Here is a 22,599-nt window from a genome sequence, read left to right on the forward strand (position 1 = left end):
ATAGCGTGAGTTAGGTGAAGTGACATATCCTTCTATATTCCTCTCGCGGCACGCTTAAAACCAAAGCTCACTTGATGTTGACATTTTAATTTCTCAAGCCAACACTCTCAGAGTGAAAACTGCAGTTCATGCAAACTTGTTTAATTTATTTATTTGCTATGGATTCATGCTGAGCTGGTGAAGAAAGATGGAGATTCTACAAATTCAGTGAATCCAGAACATCATCTCAAAAGGTGAGGGTGGAAGGCTGATTAGTAGCTGAAAATTATCTGGGATCTGACTAACAGTCTGGGCGGTGTGATAGTAATGTGTTACACTTCACTCAGGGAGTCCAAGTGTACGAGGCAACATGCTGTGTGTTCTATTCTGGAATAAGAGATAGCAACTGCACTTCAGAAATTCACCAAGACTCCTAAGGGAGCACCTTCCAAACCCATGACCACTTCCGTCTAGAAAGATGAGGGCATGGGAACACCGCTGTCAGCAAGTTCACCTTCAGGCCACTCTCCATCCTGACTTTGAAATATATCTCCATTCCCCCATTGTTGTCAATGGATTTCCCTCCCTAAGGACATTGTGGGTGAACCTTCAATACATAGACTGCAGCAGTTCAAGAAGGCAACTCACCACTATCTTGTCAAGGGCAACAAATCAAGGGCAATAAGTGCAGGCCAGTAAGGCTCACCATACCACAAACGAATAAATCAAAATACTGACAATAAAGCCTTCAATTTCTTTTCTTCCAATGGTTGACCGGGAATTTTACCCATTCTTACGACTTGCTACTGACATGTGTTGGAAGGATTTGCAACTTGATACTTGACATGTTTGGCCACATTGCACTTGTGCCTTCCTTAGCCATCCAGTCCTGGAGTGGGACTCAAACCCAGAACCCCTAGCTCAGAGGTGGGTACACTACTTGCTGCATCATCAGAGTCCCTTCAATAGTATAGGTCCCTCTTTAAATGAAAGTTCAAAAGGCTCCTCCCTGTCCCAGCCACTGTCCATTGAAATGTCCATTCAAGCATCTTTTAGGAGTGAAATGAGGAAACATTTTTTCACCAAAAGGCTAATGGAAGTTTGGAACAGTCTCTGAATGTTACCATGAAAAAAGCTGTAGATATTAATGATGTTTTCAATAAGTTTAGAGAGATTTTTGATGGCTCATGATTATCAAGAGATGTGGATGCAAGGCAGGGAACTGGAGTTGAGAGTTGAGAGACAGACCAACCGTGGTAAACTGATGGAATGGTCCTGAGGGGCTGAATGGCCTCATCTTGTTTCTAGGACTAGAAACTGACCAGCAAATCGTGAGTTCCATTGAACTATCAGAGAAGAGATGTCTGTGGTGTCTTTTAGAGTTATCTTAAATTCTGAGAAGTGCTAAGGCCAGACTTGCATTAAATGTACAAGCTGGCAATGCATTTATGTAAATAAGAGTTAAACTCTAAGCTTTAAGGGGGTGTTGATAACTGCTTTTACAATGACGTTATTTTTGGATAGTTGTTATGGCAGTAGACATTTTTCCTACATTACATCCATGCTGGTGCAAGTGTCTGTTTTAGGAACATGAATTTAGCTCCAAACTGTTTCAGAGTGTATTCAGATGTTGATGAATGCATTGGAGGCCCTTACAAAAGTTTCTGGATAAAATCAAGAAAGTTGATATCCTGCTAAGTTCCATCAAGAGTCAGGCTCTCCTTTATCATGTCAGGTTATTTTCTGCGGGAAGAGTAATTACATTTTACTTGACGATTACTGAGTATCGTTCATGGTTTTGCTGTTTGCTTTACTCAAGGGTGGGTGTGAAGTGAGCAACATTTATCAAAATTATCAACGTTTATCAAATTGACAATGTCATCTTGAAAAATATGGAAGTAAAAAAGTTTACAGTCCTCATGGCCCTGTGGATTCAATATTTAAATCAATGTTGTGATAAAGAGTGGCTGAAACATATAAGAGCCTTGTGAAGAAACATTTAAAGAAGGATCTTATGCTGTTGTGGTGCAATGGGTAGTGTCCCAGCCCTTGATCTCAAAGTTCTGGGTTCAAGTTCCACTCCAGAAGCTTGGGGAAGGTGGCTAAACGTTACAAATATCAACTTGTAAAGCCTTCCAGCAGAAGCCAGTGGAAGGTAATATGTGTGGGAACGATTCTTGGTCAGCCAAGGGATGGAAAGCACATTAGAACAATTGCTACCTATGGCTTTAGACTGCAACATGTGAGTGAGTGTTTCAGCATCAAGCTAGGCTCCCCAATTGAACTCTAACACAACATCGCTGTCACCTAGACTGTTAGATCCAAATTAAACAGTTCCACCCTCAAACAGTGCTGCTCAATCTAGAATAGGGTTGCTGTAAAAACCTCTGTGCTCCAATGCTTTAAGATGTCACTTGCTCAGCAGTGCCTTCCAGTGGATTCCCCATTATCTTGCCATCATCCCTCACCACAGCCACAGCCCACTTTTGTAACAACTGAAGGCTGCTGTGGAAATGATTTTCAAACTATTCATTGGCAACTTGCCAGTTAAGTTGAGGTGAGTCTTGACCCTGAAGATTGAGTATCCTTTGATTGGTGGCTATTTATCAAATCTTCTGGTTCTTTGGTCACTGTCACGAGCCTTAACCTAAAGCCCCACATGCTCCCAAGGCTGTTGCCTTGCCATGACCTTTCTGGAGTTGTGGGTGAAGCAACTGAAAATGTGTTGCTGGTCAAAGCACAGCAGGCCAGGCAGCATCTCAGGAATGGTTGACCACCTGGAATATTGCCTCAAACCAAGTTGTGTTGGGAAGATGGTAGAATGTTCTAGAAATCCCTGGGGTTATCTGCACCACTTTCAGTGTATCAATAGACAATAAGTGCAGGAGTAGGCCATTCTGCCCTTCGAGCCTGCACCACCATTCAATATGGTCATGGCTGATCATCCTTAATCAGTATTCTGTTCCTGCCTTATCTCCATAACTCTTGATTCCACTATCCTTAAGAGCTCTATCCAACTCTTTCTTAAATGAATCCAGAGACTGGGCCTCCACTGCCCTATGGGGCAGAGCATTCCACACAGCCACCACTCTCTGGGTGAAAAAGTTTCTCCTCATCTCTGTCCTAAATGGTCTACCCCATATTTTTAAGCTGTGTCCCCTGGTTCGGCATGTTTCCTGCCTCCAGAGTGTCCAACCCTTTAATAATCTTTTATGTCTCAATCAGATCCCCTCTCAGTCTTCTAAACTCAAGGCTATACAAGCCCAGTCGCTCCAGTCTTTCAGCGTAAGGTAGTCCCGCCATTCCAGGAATTGACCTCGTGAATCTACGCTGCACTCCCTCAATAGCCAGAATGTCTTTCCTCAAATTTGGAGACCAGAACTGCACACAATACTCCAGTTGTGGTCTCACCATGGCCCTGTACAGCTGCAGAAGTATCTCTTTGCTTCTATACTCAATCCCTCTTGTTACGAAGGCCAGCATGCTATTAGCCTTCTTCACTGTGTGCTGTACCTGCATGCTTACCTTCATTGACTGGTGTACAAGAACACCCAGATCTCTCTGTACTGCCCCTTTACCTAAATTGATTCCATTGAGGTAGTAATCTGCCTTCCTGTTCTTGCTACCAAAGTGGATAACTGTACATTTATCCACATTAAACTGCATCTGCCATGCATCTGACCACTCACCTAAGCTGTCCAGGTCACCCTGTAATCTCCTAACATCCTCATCACATTTTACCCTGCCACCCAGCTTAGTATCATCAGCAAATTTGCTAATGTTATTACTAATACCATCTTCTATATCATTAATATATATTGTAAAAAGCTGCGGTTCCAGCACTGATCCCTGCAGTACCCCACTGGTCACTGCCTGCCATTCCGAAATGGAGCCGTTTATCACTACTCTTTGTTTCCTGTCAGCCAACCAACTTTCAATCCAAGTTAGCACTTTGCCCCCAGGACCATGCGCCCTAATTTTGCTCACTAACCTCCTATGTGGAACTTTATCAAAAGCTTTCTGAAAGTCCAGGTACACTACATCTACTGGATCTCCCTCGCCCATCTTCAGAGTTACATCCTCAAAAAATTCCAGACGATTAGTCAAGCTGATTTCCCCTTCATAAACTGACTCTGACCTATCCTGTTACTACTGTCCAGATATGTCATAATTTCATCCTTTATAATAGACTCCAGCATCTTTCCCACCACTGAGGTCAGACTAACTGGTCTATAATTTCCTGCTTTCTCTCTCCCCCACCTTTCTTAAAAAGTGGTGCAACATTAGCCACCCTCAAATCCGCAGGAACTGATCCCGAATCTATCGAACTCTGGAAAATAATCACCAACGCATCCACGATTTCTCGAGCCACTCCTTCAGTACCCTGGGATGTAGACCATCAGGCCCCGGGGACTTATCAACCTTCAGACCTAATAGTCTCTCCAACACCAGTTCCTGGCAAATATAAATTCCCTTAAGTTCAGGTCCTTCAGCCACTGTTACCTCAGGGAGATTTCTTGTGTCTTCCCCAGTGAACACAGATCTGAAGTACCAATTCAATTCTTCTGCCATTTCTTTGTTCCCCGTAATATATTCCCTTGTTTCTGTCTTCAAGGGCCCAATTTTAGTGTTAACCATTTTTTTGCTTTTCACATACCTAAAAAAGCTTTTACTGTCATCCTTTATATTTTTGGCCAGTTTACATTCATACCTCCTTTTTTCTCTGCATATTTCCTTCTTAGTAATCCTCTGTTGTTCTTTAAAAGCTTCCCTGTCCTCTGTGTTCCCACTTATCTTTGCTATGTTATACTTTTTCTCTTTTAACTTTATATGTTTCTTAACTTCCCATGCCTCCTCCTAGGATCTTTCTTCCTTTTTGGAATGAACTGATCCTGCATCTTCTGCATTATCCACAGAAATATCTGCCATTGTCCCTCCCCTGTCATCACAGTTGCACCACTACGTGTGTGTGTGTCTGTGGGGGGGGGGAAGGATGAGGTTTGAGGGTAGAGTTTTTTCTGGACCATCTCATCTTGGTTGAGGTGGCCACAACAATTTACCAACATCAATATTTGTTTCAGTGTGTGGTCTCAACGAATCCAGCTGTAGACTCTGTGGGTACATGGGGCTGGATGGCATTACCAACAGTCAAGAAGCTGCAATGAAGATCAACTTTGAAGAACAGCCCGACTCCAAGGTACCATTGGAATCTTTAGTGGTTGTATCCTAAAATCATCGGCTGTGGCCTTCAATCCCTTTGCGATGTGCTTTTTTCTGGAGGTTATACTGCATAGAAACAGATCATTTAGCCCAATCACAGAATCCCTACAGCATGGAAGCAAGTCATTTAGCCCATCCAAAGAGCATCCCAACCATACCCATAACCTGCCCTATCCCGGTAACCCTGCAGTTCTCATAGTCCACCTAACTGGCACATCTCTGGACACTATGGGCAATTTAGCATGGCTAATCCACCTAACCTGTACATCTTTGGATAGTGGGAAGAACTCAGAGCACCCATATGTTTGAGTTTCTTTGGGTTAATGACGTCACTAACATATAAATAGAAAGCAGGACTTATCAGCAGTGCTTCGCCTGAGGCCTACTGAAGATGTTACCTAGAATGGTAATGAAACATCTGGAAATGAACCTTCTAGCTCAGCGAGCAAACCTACATCTGGAATTGTAACTCCTTGGGTGCTCTCAGCTTGGCCACCGGCTGGTGTCCTGTTGGAGAGGTCAAGCATCCTACCTTCCAGAGGGAATCAGTGACTCCCTTGGACTGTAGGATGCTTTTGGTAGATCACTGAGGCATTGGTCAGTCTGAATAAAAGTGGCCTCAGAGAGTCCACAATGAAAGCATAGAGTGGGGAGGAAATGGAGATTCAAAACAATAGTTCCAACCAATACAATAAAGGTTCCCAGTGATTATTTTCTAGATTGAATTCACTTCCTATATCATAGAATAAAGGTAACAATCACAGAATGATGCAGTGCTGAACGCCCACAGTATTTGAATGAGCTGTGCAATTAGTCTCTTTATCCTCACCACCTTGACATTGTTTCTCCCCTCCCCCTGTTTCACATTCTCTTTTCAAAGGATGCTTCCCATTCTTTACACAGCTCATTCCAGATTACAATAATCTCTTTATTTCATTAATTCTGGATCAGTCTCTCTTGGTGTATTGTGATACACCTCTGGAACAAAGGGAACTTGAGCCCAGACCTCCAGGCTCAGAAGTAGGAACATTACCACTGTACCACAAGAGCCCCAGATTATATTAGTTGCTGAGTAAAATAAACTTTTCTCATTTACTGACTGGTTCTTTGGCCAATCAGCCTGAATCTGTGTCCTCTGGTTACTGACTCACCTGCCAGTGGGTACAATTGCTCCTTATGTCCCTTCATGATTATAAATGTCTTTATCAAGTCTCCCCTAAAGCATATTGTTGTAAGAGGAGCATTCTGATCTTCCCGAACCCTAACCCTCATTCCTGATCCCATCCTGGTCAATCTACTCTGCACCCTCTCGAAAGTTATTATCCTGCTGAAATTCTAACACCCAGAATTAGATTAGATTCCCTATAGTGTGGAAACAGGCCCTTCGGCCCAACAGCTCACATCTGAAGAGTAACCCACCCAGACCTATTTTCCTCTGACTAATGCACCTAACACGATGTGTAATTTAGCATGGCCAATTCACCTGACCTGCACATCTCTGGACTGTGGGAGGAAACGTGACCCTTCTGGCTGTGGTTCCCCATACTTTTCTTTCTGTTGGATTCTAATCCTTAATCAATAAAGTAGTCAAATCATGACTGCATATGGACTGCAGCAGTTCAAGAAGGCAGCTCACCATCACTTTCTCAAGGGCAACTAGGAATGCGCCTAGCCATCAATGCCTATAACCCATCAGTGAATGAAAGAATACTTCTCAAAGAATTCCGATCTGAAAATTATGATTGAATCTGCTCCCATCACTCCAGAGCATTCCATATCACAACAACGCACTGCATTAAACCAATCTTCACTTCCACTTTGGCTCTTTTGCTAATCACCTTAACTCTCTGCTACTTACCAATCTTCTTGTCATTAAAAATTGTTCCCCTTTATTACTGTCTCAAACTCCTTCACGTTTCTGAATGTCTCGTGAGTTGTCACCTCAACCTTCTCTGCTTTAAGGGAAATGTTTTCTTCTCTCCATGTAATTGAAGCTCCTCATGCCTTGTACAATTCTGGCAAATCTTCTATCGGGTGGAAGGTACAAAAGTTTAAAAACGCGTACCAAAAGATTCAAGAACAGCTTCTTCCCCACTGTTATTAGACATGGAGTTGTACAGCATGGAAACATACTTTCAATCCAATTTATCGTTGTCAATCAGATTTCCCAAATTAATCTAGTCCCATTTGGCAGCTTTTAGCCCATATCCCTCCAAGTCCTTCTTACCCATCCAGCTATCTTTTAAATCCTGTAACTGTATCAGTCACCGTCACTTCCACTAGCAGCTTGTTCCATATACCCACCACCTTCTGCATAAGAAGCTACATCTTAAGTCCCAGTTAAATTTTTTCCCGCCTCTCACCTTAAACCTATGCCCTCCAATTTTGGACTCCTCTATCCTGGGAAAAAAGCCTTGTCTTTTCAACCTATGCATGCCTCTCATGATTTTATATACCTCTATAAGGTCACCCCTCAGCCCCAGCCTATTCAGCCTCTCCCTATAGCTCAGACCCTCCAACTCTGGCAACATCCTTGTAAATCTTTTCTGCACCCTGTAAGTTTCTAAACAGACCTCTCACATATTAGGGTTGACCTTTTCTGCACCTTCTCTATAGCTGTAATGCTATATTCTACATTCTGTTCCATTATCCTGATGTACTTATGTCAGGTATGATTTGCCAGTTAGTATGTGAACTATACTTTTCACTTTCTCAGTACGTGTGACAATAATAAATCAGACCAAATCTTTAAAATTATACACTTGCGTTTTGTGGATTTTGTTTACCTACAGAAATTCGGTTGTGCTAAAGCGCTGTACATATCTGATGCTGACAAACGCAAACACTTTCGGATTGTTTTCAGTCTCTTCCTTGGAACTGGCCAAGAGGTTGGCACCTTCTACAGTAAATTCATCAAGGTCATTTCAAAGCCATCCCAGAAGAAGCACTCTATTAAGAATGCAGACTGTAAGTATCACTGGGTAAGTGGTCAGTTAGAAAGTGAAATTAAAACAGAAAAGTTCTTGAGAAACTCAGAATTTCAAAAGACATTTGGATAAGTAAATAAATGGGAAATTTAGTTTGGGAAAATGGACTGAACTAGGGTGGACTAGTTGGACCAAAAAATCTATTTCCATGCTGTGTGACTCTAGGACTGTGAGCTCTGGCAACATCTGGGGAAAGAGAAACAGAGTTAATGTTTTGAGTCCAGTATTACTGTGTTCTTCACAGCAGCAGAGTAGGAATTAGAAAGTTCTCTCATGGAGATGGGACTGGGTGAGTGGCTGAGTCCAAAGGTCACAAGGTCCTGTCCAGCTCCAGGATCCTGAGTCCAAAAGTGATGCTGACAATCCAACGGATCACTGATAGACTGTCATACTGTTGGGGTGCAGGCTGTTGGACGAGTTGGCTGCATCAAGTCCAAACGTCCAACTGCCTTTTCAGGTAGATGTAAAAAATCCCACCTTACTACCTTGTAGAACAAACGGAAAGTTTTCCCCACTGATCTGACCGATATTTAACACTCAGGCAAAGCCACTTTAAAAAAAAATCTTCATTATCGTTTCCGTGAGCTCACTGTGCACAACCTGACTCCTGTCTTTATTCAAAGGAGTGACAACATGAAGAAAAGTGCTAGAGAAATCTCAGTTTCTATTTTGTACATAATTTAATTAACCTATTCTGATACAGTAGGGCACACCTCTGGGGCAGGTGAAACTTGAACCTAGGCCTCCTGAATCTGAGGTAGGGACACTGCCAGTTTACCACAAGAGTTTCCCTTTTTTTTGTAAGTCACAGATAATAAAGCTACCTCCAAACCTTTGCACCGCAATTATCTTAAAACAAGGAGGCAACATCCCCAGTATTTAGTTAATTGAAGCCTCATTAATTCTGAATCTCCAACAGTCAGCCGCTAATTTTATTTTTAAGTTATTTAAGTAATACAGAATCAATGAGCTGAATGATTTCCTTATTGTATCATTCCGTGACCTCTCCAAAGCCCCTTCGCCCTGAGTGCCTGTCACCTTGGGGTCTAGTCAGTGATGGGATGAGAAATGTTGATTTTGAGATATCTTCTATATTTTGAAAAGGGGCTATTCCCTCAGTACCCCATTGGACTGTCAGCCCAAATAACATGCCCAAATCTCGACAGTGAGACTTGAAATCGTCATTTCAATTCTTCAGTGCTCGATTGAGAGAGTCTGGTTACTATTGATGCTCATTACACTTGAATGGTTAAGCCTGGGTGTGGACTCAGGGGAAAGTGAACAAAGCGGAAAAAGAGCCAGAAATTCCAACTAGAAGGGTGGAGTAAAGTGCTGTGAACAAAACCGTGGTACATATTTACACAAGCTACTGTCACCTCGGTATAGCTCTGAGATAAAAAATACATAAGAGAACCCATTCAGATGTGAATGTGCTGCCCCAATCCCTGTGAAACACTGTACTCAAAGACACCTCCTTCTAATTGTTCAGGGTGTGTTATTGGGATGCAGTCTCTTCCACTCACAAGGTATTCACTGTTTAATCGCCTGTGCCCAGTATGTATCCTTTCAGGCTCCAAAGTGGCTTTGTTCAATCGTCTGCGATCTCAAACAGTCAGTACACGGTACCTGTGTGTGGAAGGAGAGGAGTTCATCGCTAGTGCCAGGCAATGGGCAGCATTCACTCTGCATCTGGGTAAGAGTTCACCATGAATCACATCAGCCTTTGCAAGGGGATACTTCTGATAGAAAATAATAGTCAACTTTGCTGCCTATCACTGTAACTTCACGAGCCACTATGGCAAGCTTTCATTAACTCACTGGTTCAATTTCCACTCCGTTCTGGGGCACCATGGTTTAGGAAGGATGTGAAGGCTTTGGAAAGGTCACAGAGTGTTGCAGGACCTCTGGTATCTCTGCAACACTCCAGTACTCAGGCCCCACAAGGGTCTGACACACTGTTGTAGATGCCCAGGGCTGTATATGACAAAATGGCTGTTAGGGGTTTTCTTTTTAACTGACACAGCCAATCAAAGGAAATTTTAGCTGATGTAGCATTTTATATTGCTCAAATCATGGCCGCACAACAAAATACCTCTGAGCCTTAGTGAGCTGGGACTAGGATGTAGACAGTAAGACTCTGATAAGGCAGCTTAGGTGAAAACCATCTGATTTGAGATTTCTGATTTTAATATGAAATAGAAAGGGAAAGCTTGACCAACCTGAAATGAGGCTTTTAAAATTAACTATAATTACATATTAGAGTCGACACGGATTCATACAAGAATAGAAGTTTACAATTTATTAGATATTGGGGAATTACATTTCTGAAGGCAGTTCGCCTTGGATGCAGAGACAGCCTTGAAGACACTTCTTTTTCCACCAGCAAGAAGAATAGAGCAGCACTGAAAATGTGTTGCTGGTTAAAGCACAGCAGGTCAGGCAGCATCCAAGGAACAGGAAATTCCTGTTCCTTGGATGCTGCCTAACCTGCTGTGCTTTAACCAGCAACACATTTTCAGCTCTGATCTCCAGCATCTGCAGTCCTCACGTTTTACTCGAATAGAGCAGCAAAAAGGTATAGGCATGGTGACTTTGTAAGAGTACTGAGAGACAAATAATGTGGCAAGGTGGGGTGGGGGGTTCAGAAACAGTGTTGAAATAGGGTCACTGTGGCCGAGAGAATAAACAACTGCTGCTTCACAAGTCTCATAAGAGGGAAGCTGTTCCTGACACTGTTAGCTTTGTCACAGAATCATAGTATTAGGTTTAACTACACATAACTTTATAAGTAACTTTATTTTAGAGCTGATATTACAAATAAGAGAACAGTTGGTGGAAATTAACATCCCTTTTCACCTTCTGTATTAAGATCAGCAATGGATATGGATTGCATGATCGAGTTTGAAAAGTCATTGGTAACCAGAAAGAGTACGATGTGGCTGGCAAATGTATAGGAAGAGACGGAACAATTAGTGTTAGAATGTGGTCAATAATCATAGGAGCCCAAGGACAGGTGATAGGGGGCCTGGCAAATATATGAGCTGATGGGAGGACCTAAGGTGGACCATAATGTTGACCATCATTGATCGTGTATTCACAGGATTGGATGTGTAGGTCCGATGGGAGGTGGCAAACACTGATGTCAATGTTGCATATAACCATTGTAAAGCATAATTTGTAAATATCCTGTTCTTTACTGGGAAAGGTAGAATGTCACTGACCTCTCCATCGATCTGCGCTGTAATTAAAAAGGCAATTGGGCCTCATGTGAAAGACCGATTTGGAGCAGTCTCTGACCTCTCCCACACACGTGGTTAAGGAGCTCCAAATAAAGATCGATTTGTAAACTGAACACGGGGCAGAAACTCCTCTTTAACATACATCTCCACCACTCACTGGCCGAGCTATTTAATAACACTTGCAGGAACACAGCTGACACTGGGGCCTGTGATCCCTTCCCATACACCCATAGTACTGCACTGAGCCACTGGAAGGAGACAGTGTTAGGAAAGTGCTCATATTGACCTCTAACATATTGTCAATGTCTTGGGCAGAGCACATCTGTACAGTTGGGCTTGGAGGAGGGAGAAACTCATTGCCCCAACTCTGACCTGTTTTGCCCATTTTGGAGAGGGGATGAGAGAGTTTGGGGTGTGGGGAGTGGGTGGGGTGCCATCCACGGTTTGAAAACGGATGTCTCCAGCTCCTGCTCATGCACAGACCACAGTGATGTCTGACCACAGAGCCCAGCCTCCGATTGTCTGTAACCCCTTTGATATTGGATCAAAGCCCCACCCTGCCAAGACCGTGGGCCCCTCAGCGGCAGTGACCACTCCACGTTTAGAAGTAAAGAGATCCTGTCCGCATATCTGGTCAAGATGAAATTTGGGACATGGAATATCAGGGCACCATGTTGCCCCATATGTTACAAAGTCTGCAGAATAAGCATTGGACTCACATGAACTCAGAACCTCTTGACCCTGAGTGAAAATGAGTCACCCTCTGGCCTAAGGGACTGCCTCCGGGAAGTAAAAGGTCAAAAGACTTCAATTACACAGAGAAACTGTAAGCTAATATTGGTCTCCTTAGAGAGAAGAGTGTTAGGGAGATTTATTAGGGATTCAAAGATTACAAAGGATTCCGATAGACTAAGTGTAGAAATGTTTTCAGGGTCAGGAGAGCCAGTTTCCTGAGAACACACATTTAAAATGATTGACAATGAACCAGAGGATAGGTGAGGAGATTGAGTTGCTATGAGCGAAATGTGTTGCCTGATAGAAGCAGATTCAGTCATAATATTGTAACGACGATGCTTCTTTAACAAGGCTATGCAGTCCTTGGCTTTTTTGTCAGAGAGTTCGTAAACAACACAGACTCCGAAAAGTTTGGGGGTTGAAGGATTTTTAGGGCTGATTTGATAATAACTAAGAGATAATGTCTCAGGCAGAGGCTTTCAAGTTTTAAAATAAACACTTGTGCAATAAAAGAGGTGTGGCCAGTTCTCCCAGTTTAGCATTGCTCTGATTTGGTTTGGTTTCAGCAGGTAGTATTGAGAAAGGCTGCTGGACCCAGGTCCAGGCTGGTCCTCTCTCTCTGTGACTTCTATCCTATAAGAACCTGTGTTTGATTTTACCTTTTGTGCCATGGGGTATTTATGGGGATTGTTACAAGTATTTGGTAGAGCATCATTAAGCTGCGATAATCTGTTGAGTTTTTGGATAGGTTGAGTTATTTGGTATTCTGTTTTCTGTTGTTTGTATTTCATTCGGTAATCTTGTAAATAAATTCTGTTTTGTTTAAAACTAAGTAGTTTGACCAGCTGATTCTCTCCTGGAATATCCGCGTTACACCTGCTTAAAACAACCAGCAAAGTCAGGGTCTGGGCTACCTTTCTGAAATGTTTTGAGAGCATCTGGCCTGGTCCATAACAATTTCCAAGTTGAAGAGAGGAAACAAAATAATTGAAGAAAGATGGTGGGAGTTGTTGGCAGGATGAAGGGGATACCTGTTTAAAGAGCTGGAACAGATCCAATAGGCTGAATTCTGGAACATTCCCTGAAATAATTTCTGGGGAGCAGGCAGAGCTTCTTACTGTGCCAACTTCATGCCTATCCCTAACGCTCTTGTTTCCTCAGCAGAGAACGACCAATGTCCAAGAGGTGAATTCTGTCCTGGGGATGGATACATCCGATATGGATCAGCTGTCAAATTAGTATGCACTACGTCAGGAGTGTCCTTACCAAGCATGGTATGACCCACATCAGGTGGCCTTTGCCTAGAGTGAAGTCCGGTTATCCTCACTATTGCTGCTTATTTTGTCCTCTTCTAGTTTAACTTATCACCTCATATGAGAGTGTCTGATCGAGAATTGTTAAACTATGACATGCGTCACTATCTTGATCAAAACACACTTTTCATGAGAAGATTAAGTCCAATGAGGCTGATCCCTAATAGCCCAGGGGGCAAAGAGTCAACCATATTTCTGTGGGTCTAAGTCATAATGTAGGCCAGACCAGTAAGGATGGCAGATTCCTTCCCCAAAGGACAGATGGGTGTTTCCAACAATTGGCAATGGTTAAATGGTCATCATTAGACTCTTAATTCCAGACATTTTAAATTGACTTCAAATTCCACCATTTGCCATTCCACCATTCAAATTGCTATACTTTGTGGCCTCAACACTGTCATTCATCTTGCTAACTAATTTGGGGTGGCACGGTGGCACAGTGGTTAGCACTGCTGCCTTACAGCGCCGGAGACCCGGGTTCATTTCCCGCCTCAGGCGACTCTGTGTGGAGTTTGCACATTCTCCCTGTGTCTGCGTGGGTTTCCTCCGGGTGCTCCGGTTTCCTCCCACAGTCCAAAAATGTGCAGGTCAGGTGAATTGGCCATGCTAAATTGCCCATAGTGTTAGGTGAAGGGGTAAATTTAGGAGAATGGGTCTGGGTGGGTTACACTTTGGCGGGTCGGTGTGGACTTGTTGGGCCGAAGGGACTGTTTCCACACTGTAGGGAATCTAATCTAAAAAAAATCTAATCTAAAAAAAAATCTAATCTAATCTACGAAATGATCCAATTATATTTATTCTCTGCTTTCTGTTAGCTAGCTAATCTTTTACCTGTGTCAGTATATTACTCCCAACACCAAGAGCTTTTATTTTGCATAGTAACCTTTTGATGTGGCACCTTATTGAATGGCTTTTGAAAATCTAAGTACAGCACATCCAATGATTCCCTTTCTTCTGCCATGCATGCTATTTACTCAAAGAATTCGTTAGACATGACTTTTGTTGAATCACATAATCCGTACAGTGTGAGAACAGGCTATTCGGCCCATTGAGACCACACCAAACCCTTTGAAGAGCATCCCACCCAGACCTGCTCCACGCCCCACCTTCGCATGAATCGATGAGACAGAGGAGCAGAAATTAGGCCATTCAGCCCATCGAGTCTGCTCTGCCATTCAATCATGGCTGATAGGTTTCTAAACCATATTCTCCAACTTTCTCCCCGTAACCCTTGATCCCCTTGACAATCAGGAACCTAGCGATCTCCGTCTTAAATATATTCAATGACCTGGCCTTCTGTGGCAGTGAATTCCATAGATTCCCCACTCTCTGACTGAAGTAGCTTCTCCTTATCTCTGCTGTAAAAGGTCATCCCTTTACTCTAAGGCGGTGCCCCATGTCCTACTCTCTCCCACCTTGGCTAATCCACCTAGCCAGCACACCTCTGATTAGCTGATGGGTTGCCATGGAGACAGCAACAGAGAAGTATAGGCTCTCCAAGTTCCCTTTTGTTTGTAGTGAAAATTGTTGTGATTATTAGATATTTGGCATTCTTGTGTTTGTCCACAAGTCAAAAAGCTTTGGCAACATAGCTCTCCCTTCATCAGTATTTATGGAAATGGTAGATATAGTTACCTCCTTGACCTAAAGATTGGTGTATATGTGCCATACCTGAGTAATAATTTGTATCTCACTGTGTTGATTGTGTGGCCAGATCATTCGGAAGGTGAACAAACAGTATGCAGTGCTGGATGTGGATGAACCTGTCTCTCAACTTCACAAATGTGCCTTTCACATCAAGGACACCAACAGGATGTATCTGTGTCTCTCCAATGAGAACATCATACAGTTCCAGGTAATGTCACCAGGACTTTCCGTTCCTGTATCTAGGGGAATCAGACTACTTGAAAGCTGTGGGTGAAGGATTGGTTGGCCAACGTCTTTTTAATTCTTTGGTGGGAAGTGGGGGTCATTGGCAAGGTCAGCATTTGTTACCCATCCCAAATTGCCTTTGCACTGAGTGACCTGCTCAGCCATTTCAGAGGGTGGTTAAGAGTCAGTCACATTGTTCTAGTCCTGGAGTCACATGTCAACTAGGCCGGGTGAGGATGGAAGATTTCTTTCCCAAAAGGACTTTAGTGAATGAGATAGGTTTTTACAACAATTGAAAACAGTTTCACTAGCATACTTGGGATGTTTCAGCAAATGCTGTCCAATTGTGGAATCAAGAACTCCAAACTGATGCTTTCTTCTGACCCTTCAAAGGCGACCCCTTGCTCTAAGGATGTCAATAAGGAAGTACTGAATGATGGTGCATGCTGGACAATCATTGGCACCGAGACTGTAGAATACACATTTAGTGAGAGCTTGGCACAGCTTCACATGCCTGTCACTCCTATTCCCATCATCAGCAGCCTTGAGGTAAGAGATTTGTAGTAATCTCAGAGAATGTCTGATGGTATTTAACACTTTGTCCTGTCCCTTCATTTAGATATTTAAACTGGGAAACCATTTCAAGGGTCAATGTCAATGTTGCAGAAATAGAAGGAGTGTGCTGGCGAAACACTGCAGTTCTGGCACCATCTGTAGAGAGAAACAAATATTAATGTTTTGAGTATGACATGACTTCAGAGCAGTATGCAGTGCTGGATGTGGATGAACCTGTCTCTCAACTTCACCATCTGCAATGATGTGATTCAAGCCAATCTTGTCAGGCATTAGATTGAGTTTCTGAACTTCCAGTCGAAAGTGAGCACTGCAGATGCTGGAGATTAGAGTCGTGAGTGTGGTGCTGAAAAAGCGCAGCAGGGGGCAACATCTGAGGAGCATGAAAATCAATGTTTCAGGCAAACGCCCTTCATCGGGACTTCTAGTCCAGTGACATTACCACAATGTCACCACTCCCCCAATTTGAGATTGAACCAATTCTAAATAGCCAGCGGAAATTTCTTCCCTTTTGCAAGATTTTTCAGCAATATTGTAAATAGTGAGCTTTACATGCCACGTAAGGTCTAAGAAAGAAGCACTAGACAGAATACTATCCAATGGATAGAGCTTAGTGGACGCTTCTCTGAGCCTGAGAGATGGTTTCCTTTCGTCAGAAAGAAAGAACTTGGTGTTGAGACCTAAGTGGAAGGGGGTTCGCTGTCTCTTTCCAGTTCCACTAGTCCAAGGGTCACAACATAAATTTTATTGTCTCACCCAATTCCTAAAGTTGACTATCATTTGTTTTCATGATATTAAACTTTGAATAAAATGATCTATCAACCAGGTTTTGTTAATAATCATCAAACCTATTAGTTTATTATAAAACAAAACTTATCCCATAAAAATGTAGCATTGATTAACACACACAGCTTGTATGAAAATATAAATGGTTACTCTCTAAATATCCCAAAATATGCATACAACACCATGCATAAATTAGAAAACAAAGAACAGATTTCTTCTTGCACAGATTCAGTTAAAAACACTTTGATATTTGGTCTATCTCCCTGAACACTTTTGCTTAATAAGAAAAAAATTATCTCAGATTTTAAATTAGCGACTTTTTAAAAATTCATTCATGGAATGAGGGCATCACTGGCCTGGCCAGCATTTATTGCCCAGAGGGCAGGTAATAATCAGCCACATTGCTGTGGGTCTGGAGTCACATGTAGGCCAGACCAGGTAAGGATGACAAATTTCCTTCCCTAAAGGACATGAGTGAACCAGATGGGTTTTGCCTTTGAATTGGCAATGGATTCATGGTCATCCATAGAGTCTTATTCCAGATTATTATTCAATTTAAATTCCACCATCTACCATGCTGGGGTTCAGACCTAGGTCTCCAACATGTTACCTGGGTCACTGGGTGAATAGTCTAGCGAAAATACCACTACGCCATCACCTGTCTCAACTGATCCAACTTCCACTGCTGTTTGTGGAAGAGAGTTCCAAACATCTGCCACCTTTTGTATGTAGAAGTGTTTCCTAATATCTCTCCTGAATGGTCTGGCCCTAATTCCCAGCCTATGCCCCTAGTTCTAGAATGCCTAATCAGTACAAATAGTTTATTTTTATCTAACCTGTCTTTTCCTGTTAATATCTTGAAGAGTTTGATCAGATTGTCCTTTAACCCTCTAAATTCTTGAGAACACAGGCCTAATTTATATAATGTCTCTTCATAACGTAACCCCTGAAATCCAGTTATCATTCTTGTAAATCTGTGTTGTGCCCTCTCCAAGACCAATATATCCTTCCTAAGGTGTGGTGTCCAGATCTGCTTACAGTACTCCAAGTGGGGGTTTAACAATGGTTTTATGTAACTGCAGTATAGCTTCTGTGTCCTTGTACTCCAGGTGCCTCGATATAAAGGCCAACATTTCATTAGCTTTCAGTGCACACGTGATGCCATATACTCTTAACCTCTCTCTCCATCAGCACCGTCTCATGTTGTCTCAAAGCTGCACTGCCCCCCAGTTCCACTTCATCCTTCAGCTCGTTCTAACAATAAACATCTCCTTTTCAGGCATTATGGAACATAAGACGCAACATCTCAAGAGATACCCTTGCCCCTCTGGAATCTTCTTCCCCTCCCCTCCTCTCTGACTCAATCCCCTCTCCTAATCCCACTTCCTGCTGTATAATTATTATCCCTACTGACTTTCCGCTGTCTGATGCTGAACATTCTGTACTCAGTAAAAGTCTCAGTTTTATCCCCCTGCACTCCCACCTTAATGAATTTTGGGCACGACATGACATATCAAGGGTCATTGGACTCAAAACTTTAACTCTGTGGCTCTCTCCACAGATGCTGCCAGACCTGCTGAGTGTCTCCAGCAATTTCTGCTTTTGTTACAGATTTCCAGCATCTGTGGTTTTGTGTTATCTATGGACATTCCCCTGTCCACTACCTTACTTGCCTTTGCAACAATTTCTTGAGGTTTGTCAGGCATGACCTACCTGTAGAAACCAATAGAAAGCAGGAAACACCAGCAGTGCTTCAACTAGAGGCTCACTGAAGATATTACCTAGCATGGTAACGAAATGTCTAGAAATGAACCTTCCAGCTCAGCGAGCAAACCTACATTCATTACCTGTCATACGTCCATGCTGGCTTTATCTGATTAATGGGAAATTTTCAAGATGTTCAGTTACCTCCCCCTTGATCATAGACCATGGCAGATTCACCACCACAAATGTTATGATAACTGGTCAGTAGTTCTCTGATTTTCCTCTTTTGCCCTTCTTAAAAAGTGGAGAGACATGTGCAATTTTCCAATACAAAAGGACGACTCCTGTATCTTTATAGTCAATGAAGTATTTTACCAAGTGTAGTCACTGTGGTAGTGTTGGAAATGCACAGCCATTTTTCACACACAGGTTCTGCATACAGTAATGAGATAATCATCAAGATCATCTGTTTTTCAGTGATGTTGGCTAAAGGTCAAGCCTGAGACAGGACACTAGAGAAAAGTTCCTCTGGGTATAATAGTGCCATGGCATCTTTAATACTCCTCCATGAAGGCTAACAAGATCTTGGTTTGATAGTTCACTTGAAAACATTGTCTTCTTGGTCATGTGGCTGAAAGAGAATGAGCACACTGCAAGATCCTGATGTTTGTGTCTGACTGACCCCTCATAACCTTGTAGGCCATTATTTCAATTCCAATTACAGTTTCTTCTCTCTTTTCCCAAGCTGAATGGAGGAGGTGATGTAGCAATGTTAGAAGTACAAGGAGAGAACTTCAGCCCAAATTTGAAAGTGTGGTTTGGTGATGTGGAGGCAGAAACTATGTACAGGTAAGACCTGTATTAGACATTAGACTTGTACCTATAGACATCTTGAGCTGACTGTACTGAACCGAATGTTTTTAGAACCCAAATTCTTTCATGTTCATTGAGTAGTACAACACCACTCAGTCTATCATGTCTGTGCTACATTTCTACTTCAGAAAAATTGCATTAGAATTAGCTCAGAGAAAGTTCTCTTGACTTATTCCTGGGATGACAGTCTCCATTAGAAGAATGAGAAGTGATCTTATTGAAACATGAGATAGGGATGCTGAGAGGATGTTTCCATTTATGGGACAGTCTTGAGTGAGGAGACACAAATTAGGGACCTCCTGGTGAAGACAGACATGAGGAGATCTTTTTCTTTCAAAGGATCACTGGTCTGCAGAATTATGTTCCCCAAAGAGCAATTGGAGGCAGGATCATTGAATATTTCAGTGGATTCCACTTTGACATATAGGGATAGATAGAAAAGAAGAGTTACAAAAAAGAGAGATACAATCGGATCATCCATGAACTTATCAAACAATAGAGCAAGCTTATGCATCAAATGCTCCTAATTAATTTGATATGCTCTGCAAGAAACTTCCTCCATACTTTTGCCCATATTATCTGCATAATCTTCTATTCCTTTCTCCCTGCTGAGTTTTTATAGCTTCTCCTGAAGTGTAACTGTTTGATTCAGTTCCTGAGTTCCCCATTCTAACCACTTCATTTGTAAAGAAATTTCACCTGATCTCCCTATTATATTTATGAACTGTGGGTTTTTTTTATTTAACCCATTTTTCTAATCAGCCTGTTCAGACATGTTATTACACACCTCTGAGGCAGTGGACTTGAAGCCAAGTAGGGACACTACTTCTGAACTATAAGAGTCCCCTGGACTGTAGTTTTGGACTCTCTGACAAGTGAAAACACCTATGTGTGAAATTGGTTTGAAGCAGGCTTGGAGCAAATTAGGAACCAATCTTTGACTGCACCCAATCATTCCATTACAGATAATAGATTAAAGATCAAACTATTTTTGAGATTAGTTTCCTGGGCTTCATTGTATATATTCTATAAATACAAAATAATATATAAGATTAAATTACTTACTGTGTGGAAACAGGCCCTTCGGCCCAACAAGTCCACACCGACCCTCCGAAGAACAACCCCAGACTCATTCCCCTACCCAACACTATGGGAAATTTAGCATGGCCAATTCACCTGACCTGCACATTTTTGGACTGTGAGAGGAAACCAGAGGACCTGGGGGAAACCTATGCAGACACAGGAAGAATGTGCAAACTACACACAGGCAATTGCCTGAGGTGGAAATTGAACCCGGGTCTCTGGCGCTGTAAGGCAGCAGTGCTAACCACTGTGCCACCGTGCCACCCAAATATTACTATATGTTAGGATTATAACTAAAGTGTTGTGTTAAAGTGTTCCAGTAGGAAACATTTCACAGCCACATTTAAGAATCATGTAATGTGTAACTGAACCAGTAATACCCCTGCCTGTTACAGTCTGAATTGGGACCTCTTCAGTATAAGCAGCCTGTGAGTATTAAACTAGTTAGAGTTCTCACTTCTTCAAGCTTGATGTGCTTGATTCAAACATCAAACTCACAACATGACATCCATGTTGCTGGTTTTTAACTTGATTTGAAATGAAAAACATCAGCAATCATTTCCACACTCCATGGTAAGTAAAGTTAGTGAAACATCAGCTGACTCACTTTGAGCCCAATTGGTATTGCTAGCCTCTGTCAAACCATTTCATGAATTTAAATCATTGCCTCAATATGTACGTATGTGAACTTTATATGATCTATGTGTACACAACATATAGTCATATCATAGAATTACTACAATGTGGAAGCAGGCCATTTGCCCTGTCGAGTCCATACTGACCCTCCAAAGAGCATCCCACACAGATCCATCCCCTTACCTATAACCCTGCATTTTCCCTGGTGTACCCATCTAGCCTGCACATCCCAGGATACATGGAGCAATTTAGCATGGCCAATCCATCTAAGTTGTACAACATTGGACTGTAGGAGGAAACCCACACCGACAGGGGAGAATGTGAAAACTCCACACAGTCACCTAAGGGTAGAATCAAACCCAGGTCCCTGGTGCTGTGAGGCAGCAGTGCTAACCACTGAGCCACCAACCTCCCTGCACATATGCATGCACATCCACTTGCAGAAACACTGACATTTGGCATGGGGTATGTAGAATATTGATTTATTTTCATTCATGGGGTGTGGGTATTGCTCGTGAGGTCAGCATTTTTTGTCCATCCTAATTGCCCTTCAAGGCAGTCAACCACATTGTGCTAGATTTGGAGTCACTTGTAGGCCAGACTGGATAACAATGATAGATTTCCCTTGCTAAAGGAGATTATTGACCCAGATAGGTTTTTATGTCAATCGCTGAAGGTTGCATGGTCACCATTAGTGAGACATTAAATTCCATTTCCTCAAAATACTGAATTTAAATTCCTCTAGCCGCCCTGTCCCCAGAGGATTAGTCTGAGCCTTTTGATTTCTGTTCTGGTGACACTAGCACAATGTCACCATCTTCTCTAAAAATGAATGATCTCTAAAGTTCTTAACTGGAAAATAGGAGAAGATTGAACATTTGAAGTAATCACCTGAGACCTTGGAAAGAGTTTAACAGAAGAGGTTTAACAAGGCATGTGTTATCTGAGGGATGGGGTCTATAGTAAGCCAGAAATGGGAATTGGGAGAGCTGGATTCTCATCTATTTTATGTCTTTCCTTGACAGAAATCCCAAATCGGTGATCTGTGTGGTGCCTGATATCTGTGCATACAGCAGTGAATGGCGTTGGCTCCGACAGCCTATCACGGTTCCCCTCTCTCTGATAAGAAGTGACGGAATCATCTTCTCCAGCACCTTCACTTTCACCTACACCCCAGAACAGGGCTGCCTTCCCAGGCAGGCAGTGGTCCGAGAGATCCCAGAGGAATCTGACAACTTCCTGAACACCATCCATCAGGAGTTCACTCGCACCAATTTCCACCTCTTCATGCAGAGTTAAGAGCCTGCGAAACACCAGTCTTCATCCGCCCACGTGCTCATACCCACCAGGATCCGTTCACCTCTGTGAATGCTGATTTACAAAGGCTCCCGGTTTAGCTATCCTAGATTTAAACATTCTCATCATTGTTTGGTTTTTAATCTGGAGTCTTGTGACTCCAATCTCTCCTCATTCCTCTCCACTTTTCCAGATTACAGTGGGAATAACCAGCTTTCAGTGGGGGAACTCAAGGGAAGCAATCAAATCAATGAATTCTTATGAAACAAATGCAATTACTGGAATTTATAATTGTTATGTAAA

General features: G+C 42.5%; 1 protein-coding gene across 1 annotated transcript in view; it reads left to right on the plus strand.

Moving 5' to 3' along the window:
* Nucleotides 1–22,299, plus strand: part of rbpjl (recombination signal binding protein for immunoglobulin kappa J region-like) — a 65,459-nt gene extending 43,160 nt beyond the window's left edge. Inside the window, exons 5-12 of the mRNA XM_060836225.1 lie at nucleotides 5,061–5,176; nucleotides 7,992–8,166; nucleotides 9,742–9,879; nucleotides 13,325–13,434; nucleotides 15,188–15,328; nucleotides 15,739–15,894; nucleotides 19,154–19,257; nucleotides 22,026–22,299. Coding sequence (XP_060692208.1) covers nucleotides 5,061–5,176; nucleotides 7,992–8,166; nucleotides 9,742–9,879; nucleotides 13,325–13,434; nucleotides 15,188–15,328; nucleotides 15,739–15,894; nucleotides 19,154–19,257; nucleotides 22,026–22,299 — 1,214 coding nt within the window. The remainder of the gene's footprint in view (nucleotides 1–5,060; nucleotides 5,177–7,991; nucleotides 8,167–9,741; nucleotides 9,880–13,324; nucleotides 13,435–15,187; nucleotides 15,329–15,738; nucleotides 15,895–19,153; nucleotides 19,258–22,025) is intronic.
* The last annotated feature ends 300 nt before the right edge of the window (nucleotides 22,300–22,599 follow it).

This window comes from Hemiscyllium ocellatum, chromosome 15 (genome assembly GCF_020745735.1).
Source record: "Hemiscyllium ocellatum isolate sHemOce1 chromosome 15, sHemOce1.pat.X.cur, whole genome shotgun sequence".
In the NCBI taxonomy this organism is placed as follows: domain Eukaryota; kingdom Metazoa; phylum Chordata; class Chondrichthyes; order Orectolobiformes; family Hemiscylliidae; genus Hemiscyllium; species Hemiscyllium ocellatum.